Source organism: Neolamprologus brichardi, chromosome 5 (genome assembly GCF_056152115.1).
Source record: "Neolamprologus brichardi isolate AB-2024 chromosome 5, ASM5615211v1, whole genome shotgun sequence".
NCBI lineage: Eukaryota > Metazoa > Chordata > Actinopteri > Cichliformes > Cichlidae > Neolamprologus > Neolamprologus brichardi.
The window spans coordinates 3,605,777-3,613,850 of record NC_142108.1 but is presented as its reverse complement, the minus strand read 5'-3'; the positions used below and the strand labels follow the sequence as shown (position 1 = coordinate 3,613,850).

Genomic DNA, 8,074 nt, shown 5'->3' with positions numbered 1-8,074 from the left:
CTGGATTGTGTTAAATTATTTTTCGGGGAGAGGGTGAGAAGACACAACAAACATGCACTATGAAAAATGTCTGAATCTTCTTGTGTTGACTGCCATGTCAATTTAATTTATAGCCTATGAAAAGGCTATAAATTCAATTGACATTTTTAAATTAAAAGGGCTGTGCGATATGACCAAAATCTCATATCCCGATATTAAGACATCTATCGTCCGATAACGATATAAATCACAAAAATGTAACATTTTCTGTAAATTCTGTGAATTTCGGGCAGCTCGACTTACGTGAAGTGTTTCCAGCTGCGCGTCATGTACCTGGAGTCGAGTGTTTTAACCGATGCATGAAACGATACATTTTTAGACATAAGTTGTAACGCTGCCGTTTTCTTTGTGTGAATTTATTATACGGCGTGCTGCGAGGAAAAGCCTGTTCTAACGTTTGAGTCTAAGGTTTATTTTTTTTTAGCACCTGGCGACTTTTTAAACTTCGCATCCGTAAATACTTTGCATCTTTCACGTGATTCAGTTTATTTTGAAAAGTCTCAACAGGATCTTGAGCTTTATTGTGAAAGGTTTATGTGGAAAGTAAACAAGAGGACACAGGATGGTGTTACCGTCGTTGTTGCTAACTACAACACATAAAAACAAGCGCTTGTCTGTCCGTAGTGTGGTTATATTAAATATAAGCGAAAGAGAGAACTTAAAGAAATTAATATAGCCACTACAGTGTCCATCAAAATAATGAAAAAATATTGCCGTAAACAGTTTATTTTGCGACACCACGAAACAAACGATAGCGTAAAATGAAACGATAGACGTTTTTATATCGTCATCCGATATATATCGTTATATCGAACAGCCCTAGCCTATAGTACATTTAAACAACAGAAGCTGACCCAGTTCTTTAGAGATGGGCCTGTTTATGACCCAGGTCTCAAAAACAAAACCCAGTTTCAGAATAAACGATGAGCTGAAAGGTGTGCTTGTTGCGTTAAGTAATTGTTGCAGAAAGTAAAAATCACAGCGATTTAGTCATTATTTAAACATGTGAAGAATTTGCAAATTGACGATGATTCATCTCATAAGTCATGAGTCGTGACACTGCTCTCCCCTTAAACTGCCTTTACAGTGTAAAAGTATTGGTATTTAGAGCACTGGCCCTGTATTTACTTTATTTTGGATATACCCACCATTTTTAAACGTAATGAATTTCTAACTTTAATGTTAACGTTAGAGGCGTGGCTAGTTTGACTGACAGATGTGCTAATCTGTCTGCTAACTGGAGCCTATGAACTATTGAGGTCAGTCCGCCAGTCAAAGTTTCTGCTGCAGTTTAGGTGAGTGAATTTCTATCTCACAATTTTCTGTTACTTACCCCACACCTATAGTTTACGGATATAGCTAGCTAAATATAGTTTGCTAACTTAAGCTGTGGCTCTTGGGGCTTTTCTGTTACACTTCCGGTATCAAAAAGCCAAGATGTCGGCATCAAAACACTGTCACTGTGACATAGAAAATGTTTTTCCTTTTTTTTTTCCTTTATTGTTTCCGCTGAGTCTTCAAAACACGAGCAGTGGCTATGGTACACACCGTGATCCGTGTCTTTCGCCTCTCTGACATAAACATACACGTTACGAGTCACCGGCTTTGTCCTGGGAGGAGCAGATGGCAGGTGCACTATACTCAAGGACCTCTTGCTGTGTGTAGTAATGAAACACCGATGGTGGTGCCGTCCGGTCCAAACCTGTGGAGGTGCGTGGGAGGAGTAAGGGATGTTCTCGTAGGCATGTGGGGATATCCTGACTTCCGGAGTGTCCCTCAGATGGCTGAAGTCCAGCGGCAAATACACATGGTGAACATATGCTCTGCAGCTTGTAGCCAAGGGTAAGCGTGACGACTATCTGCTCCTGAAACAGTCAAATTTTGTCATGTGTTGGAGCTCGCTTACCCGGAAGCTGCTATTTTCAACCACGCGGTTGCTTCTACAGACAGAAGCTTCATCTGAGGAAATCAATCACATGATGAACACTAAAAATAAACTGCTATTACAAGTCACACAACTCCTTTATCTCAGAAAACATACATTTCTTCCTGACTTTTTGATGTTACAGTAATTATTTGAATCCTAACTAATCCATTAATTTTTACATTTCAGTCAAAGCCAGTCTACAAAGCGAACGTCAGCACCGATCATCATGCAGGCTCCTAATATGGTGCCTTCTTATATAACTACCGGCAACAAGCACAAGATGAAGGCCCAAAAATAAAGCTAGAGCGCTGGAAGATTGCATTCAAGTGTGTCTCAACAACAACAACACCATACTGGCACAACAGCTATTCAATTCAGTTCAGTTCAATTCAGTTTTATTTATTTAGTGCTAAATCACAACTGTCACCTCAAGGCGCTTTATATTGTGAGGTAAAGCCCCTACAGTAATACAAAGAAAACAGAGAAAAAAAACAACAATCATATGACCCCCCCTATGAGCAAGCCCTTTGGTGACAGTGGGAAGGAAAAACTCCCTTTTAACAGGAAGGAACCTCCAGCAGAACCAGGCTTAGGAAGGGGTGGCCATCTGCCCTGACTGGTTGGGGTGAGGGCATAAATAGATGAAGACAGGATGAAGATGTGCTCTGGTTTCGGCTAATGAGCTATAAATGAGAAAGGGGAAAGCGATGAAAAAGTGGTAACATAGAGCAGCGGTCCCCAACCCCCGAGCCACGGACCGGTTTGGTAGCGGGCCGCGAGAGTTGAGGCTCGGGTGTGAAATTTATGGTTTTATGTTTTTTTATGTAGACTGGAGCCTTCAAGTTTATATTGTTAAATGGAAATTATGAGACAATGTTTTCACATAATTTTAAGGAGAAACATGAAAGTAACATATTGAATAATATAAAAATGATTTTCTCCTGGAAATATTACTGCATTACTTTCACAAAAAGTGTTCTGTATAATATGTGTAAAACTTCAATTTTTTTGAGTAACAACCCCAACACTGATCACAACATGTGCAAACACTGGACTACACAGCATGCAGTCAATTTGGATGAATGAAACGTCTTTGAAATGTTGCTTCTGGTGGTGATTGTCAATGTGGAGCCAATGAGAACCCAACGACAACTGATAAGAAAATTGGTAAGGAATTTAATCAATAAGTAATATTGATAAAGGAATAATAATGGAGAAATTCTTACAACTTCCCACCCCATGTCGTCGATGTGCTCTTGGAGTAACTGGTAGTCCGGCAACTCCTGGGAAGGTCCACCACTGTCCCAACGTCTCTCCAAGCCTAAGAAATAGCTTTGTAACCCTTCCAGACTGATGGATCAAATCAAATCAAATCAAAATTTATTTATATAGCACATATTAAAACAACAGTGTTGACCATAGTGCTTCACAGTCAGTAAAAGCATGAGACAGTTAAAACAAACAATAAAACAGGACAACAAACAATAGGTAACAACACAACAAGCTAGACCAGCCAACTAGACAGAATCAAAAGCCAAAGTAAAAAAATAAGTTTTAAGACGTGATTTAAAAGACTGGATAGACTCGGCAGTACGAATATGAACAGGAAGGTTATTCCAGAGTCTAGGTGCCACGGATGCAAAGGCCCGGTCACCTCTCGACTTCATTCGAGACCTAGGTTGTGCTAGGAGCCTGTGATTGGACGATCTAAGTGTCAATGTCAATGACTTTGTTTCTCAGCTGTTTCTTTCTATTGTGGCATGATTGACTGAGATCTTTCAGCCTACTTCTCTTTGTCAGACAGCTTCTATTTAAGTGATTTCTTGATTGGCAGTACTCGGTGACACTGAACTGAGGTTTTCAAAAATGTGGTCGATCAAAGTTGATTCCTGATTTAATAAGTGGGGACAATTAGTTTTTCACATAGAGCCAGGTAGGCTTGGATGGCTTTCATCCCTTCATCCCATCATAATTTTATATTTCTTCACAGCATTATAAAGTGGAGGCACCAGAGTTTATAATTTGTATTGCAAGAATAGTAGAAGTTGCAGAGGCGCATAACAACCCCATCATATATGAGATATTGTTACATCTTAAGTCCCCCTCCCCAAAAAACGTGTAAGCTAGCTTAAATTTGCTTCACCTGGAGTATTACGTGCATGTATTTATATAGCAATGATCCAGTGGCAACATATAAAAATGTAACTATATAACTCCTTTGATTGTTTGATGTTGTTTTTGTTGCTACTTTTAAACATTTGAAGTGGAACATTTCACTTCTGTAACAGAGGTTTTTGTTTTTTTTCATGGCGGCTTTTGTCTGAAATTTTCCATCACATACCCTAAACAAAAATGTGAAACTTAGTAACTGGATTTCAAATCAACATACAGTTGGAGCAATTGCGCCATCTAGTGCCCCACAAAAATATCAGCATTCCCTGGTGTGAGTAAATGAGGAGTGGTTGGCATTTTTTGCGCTTTCAGACATTTTACAAATCACATAGAAGATAATGAGACATGACGATGTTCCAAAAATCTGCAGCCTGCTTTTTTATACTGAAAATTTAAACGTTACCTTGCTCTGTTTTGAATCCTTTTTAAATATGAACCGCTGTAACATCATACAGTATGTATATGACGGAAAATAAAGAAATTCATATTAGGTCTCGTTTAAGATATACATAGATATGTATTGTATGGATTATGTTTTCCACTTGTTTCAGCAGAATCATATTAACCACAGTGCACGATCTAGAAAGTAAATCCATTAATCAGATTAATGTGAAGAAACAGGAGAAGGAAATACTCAGGTGTATTTAAATGCCTGCCTGATATGCTCTGTGAGGTCACATCTCATAGCTGCTGTCATGTGTAAAGCATGCCACACAGCTGTGGCGACTAATGCAGGTGGAAACATATCCTCCTGTGAGCTAAACACCACCGCCTGCCAGAAAGTGCTCTGGAATCTGTGCTCTCATATTTATGGAAACTTCTTGGTCAAAGGTCAGCACTGTTTGGGATCTAAAGCCCTCCCTACAACGAAATGATCTCCAGAGGAATGGGGTCAAGCAGAAAGTGCACAAGCTGCTTATGTGTAACCAGTAGCTCACGACATCCACGCCGTCTGTGTGAAATCAGCACAGAGAATAGGTTTTTATCACCTTGTGCAGTTTCTGCGTTAGGATGCGACGACTCAGACTGTCAGTCACGAAAATGGGTCACCAGACTTGTTAAAGTGCAGAGTGAGCAAAATATTTTGTGCGTTTGTGCAGAGGTGGCGGCGGTTTTGTCTAAATAAAAGCCCAGTAGGAACATGCCGATCTTTTCCAGACTTCAAATGCAGCGGCACAGATTTTACTCACCAGGTTGTGTTGATTTGTTACAAGGTGATGTCATCAGGGTTGTCTCGGCCCAGTGTGTACACTTTATTTTTTTAATACTTTATAATATAAGCTCACAAACAATGTGGATTTATGCCAATTGACACTTTTTTATTCAGATTACAAAACCAAATTCACCAAAACACACACAAGACAGCTGATCAGATAAATTGAATGGCATCGTTATATTCATGTTCATCTTATTCCACTGTCTGTTTTTAAGGTTTCATTTGTAAACCTCTGAAGAGCTGTAGACGTTGGGGAGCATTTTACCAGCAGGTGTGTCGTCTCAAAGATTTAATATCTCTCTCAAAACCTACCGAGTTTCCTCAAGAGATCTTTTCCCAGACCAGCATAGAAAAATAATCTGTTTTAAAATCTTTGCCTGTTTGCATACTGTGCCATCTTTCACTTCAGCTACAAACTACACTAAAGTTGAGCATGGCACTAGTTCAGCTTCAGTTGGTGTCATAGCTGCTGTTTCCTTGTGTTCTGTCGATCTGATTTTAACTATTTTTAAAAACAGGAATTCACAATGAGTACCTCTTAATAGCCCAATAGCTCAAAACTTTATCAAGGACTAGCAGCAGCTAGTCAGCAGCTCTAAAAATCCCACAGCATCTTCTTTTAGATTTCACAGCAGCCCTTTGAGACACCACTTTCTAGTACATTTGGCACAAAATTACTAAATGACTGGTTCACACAAGAAAATGTTACTTGTGCATCAGAGGTGGAGGACATGCTGTTTGACTTACTGTGAAAGCAAAATTTTAGCATCAAAAATGATACATGGAGCTGAAATGTTGTGAAAAATATGGACATTCTGAACGGTAACTGAACATACAAAGCATTAAAACTAATTACAGATAAAGTGAAAAACAACATTGTCTTATTAAGATGCAGTGTTCTGCCTGGATACTGCCCAGCACAATTATATAACTGGAGGCAGGTGGTTTTAATGTTAGCTCTTTTGTAGATGGTGTAAACTGAAGAATTTGCATGTTAGCAATATTTAAAAGTAGCTGGTTGAGTGCAAAGTCCTAGAAATTGTGCTTACTTAGTTCCAGTCCACCACACAATGCAATATAACAGGTAAAGCTTGGCTGCAAAGGATTTAGAGTGTCATCCTCTCCACGCGTCCATGTGGTTGCTCAGGTGAAATGTAGCATGCTATCTTCACACTCCCTTGGCACGCTCACCTTGTAGCTGTGGCATGAAAGTTTGTAATTATTGCCGTTGTTGTTGTCCCAGTAATCAGATCCTTTTACGTGGTAGCAGATTGCAAATTCCAAGCTAGCCCCTGGCTGCAAAGCGAACGGTGGGACAGGAAGATGAAACCTGAAGACGTCCAGCACTGGAGAGTCACACCCCTCACGGTATACACTCGATAGCCAGGATGCTGCTGTATTTGTGTGTGTTCTCCAGTTGGTGAAAGAGTAGTGTACTGTGACTTCTTTCTCATAGGCTACATTAAATACTTGTATGGTGCCTGTTATCCCCTGCTCTGAACATAGGATCTGCTCAAGACACACGCGCTGTGTGTGCAGCCGTGTCAGGAAGTCCGGCTGAGCACCCATATTTTCAGGAAAACAGGGTTTGAAGTAAGGCAGTGACAGCTCCAGGGACTTCCCAAAAGCCAATTCAGAGCTCATCAGCAGCCTGAATATAACATGTTGGGGTATAATGGGACACTCTTGAACTTTGAAAACCTTAACTTCCTCTAACTGAAGACCCAGTGAGTCCACAAAGCGTACCTGTACACTCCTAAGTTCCTTCTTGCGCTCTGCAGACGATGGAAGAGACTGAGCCCGTCTCCTTATGATGGTCTTGATTGAGGGATCGCTGGAAAAACTTTGCCTTGAACTGGGCTCCTTCACGGGTGTAGGTCTTGGACTTGGAGGGCGGATCCGGACGGGGGCTTTGGGAGGTTGAGGTTTGGGATCATAAATGTCCCGTAGCCGGATGGTTCTAGTTGAGGATACGTTGTTGGAGCCACCCATGAACTGAAGCTGGTTCCAAGACTTCTCCCAAGAAGCCCCATCCATTTTTGTGACAACTGAAACACCTTGAGAAACAAAGCAACCAATGCATAACCCAAACATTTCATTCACAAACTGCTCATACAGTCTACAAGCATTCACCAATTCTACACAAAACATATTTGACAAAATGATCTTTCAAATGCTTAAAATCTAAAATTGCTCTGTGCTATACTGGTTCAAGCAGGATCAAACCTTTACAGCAGTGTTTGTTGTTGAGCAGGTCTCTTGCGTGTGACCTAGTTCACTATGCGGGACTTGCTATGAACCCAGCTGCAACCATATGACAGAGAAGAGGAGACCACCTCTGCCACCAAATGCCAGAGAGATTCCAGGGGAAGGCTGACTTGACATCTTTAGCCAAAATGAAAATAAAAAACCCTCTTTATATCTCTCTATCTAGACTCTAGAGAGGTTTGTATTAATAAAGATATAGCAAGCCACCAACAGTTAATAATTAGCGAAGATAATTCCATAAACAGCCTAAGGGACTCCACTGACAGACAGATCTGGACGATAACCTCCAATTTGTAGCTCACACCCTTTGATCTCAGCACTTGACATATAACATGAGACCCTAACTGAGGACGGGATGTGTAGAGTGTTTATTTATAGCAGACAGGGAAGGACGGTGTCTCTGTTCTCTGAAAATGCCTGTCTTGTTTCTTTGTAGTTGCTGACCTGAAACA

At 40.5% G+C, this 8,074-nt stretch overlaps 1 protein-coding gene across 1 annotated transcript; it reads right to left on the bottom strand.

Annotated features, from left to right (window-relative positions):
• Positions 1-5,467: 5,467 nt before the first annotated feature.
• On the bottom strand, positions 5,468-7,687 carry ppp1r3db (protein phosphatase 1, regulatory subunit 3Db). The gene is made up of 2 exons (XM_006800175.3): positions 7,581-7,687; positions 5,468-7,411 (listed from the first exon to the last, which is right to left on the bottom strand). Exon 2 carries the CDS (start codon positions 7,389-7,391, stop codon positions 6,498-6,500), a length of 894 nt encoding a protein of 297 aa, XP_006800238.2. The 5' UTR covers positions 7,392-7,411; positions 7,581-7,687; the 3' UTR covers positions 5,468-6,497.
• Positions 7,688-8,074: the final 387 nt, after the last annotated feature.

Bases quoted from the DNA above. Each gene is read 5' to 3' on its own strand.
- ppp1r3db (XM_006800175.3), bottom strand. From the start codon at position 7,391: ATGGATGGGGCTTCTTGGGAGAAGTCTTGGAACCAGCTTCAGTTCATG.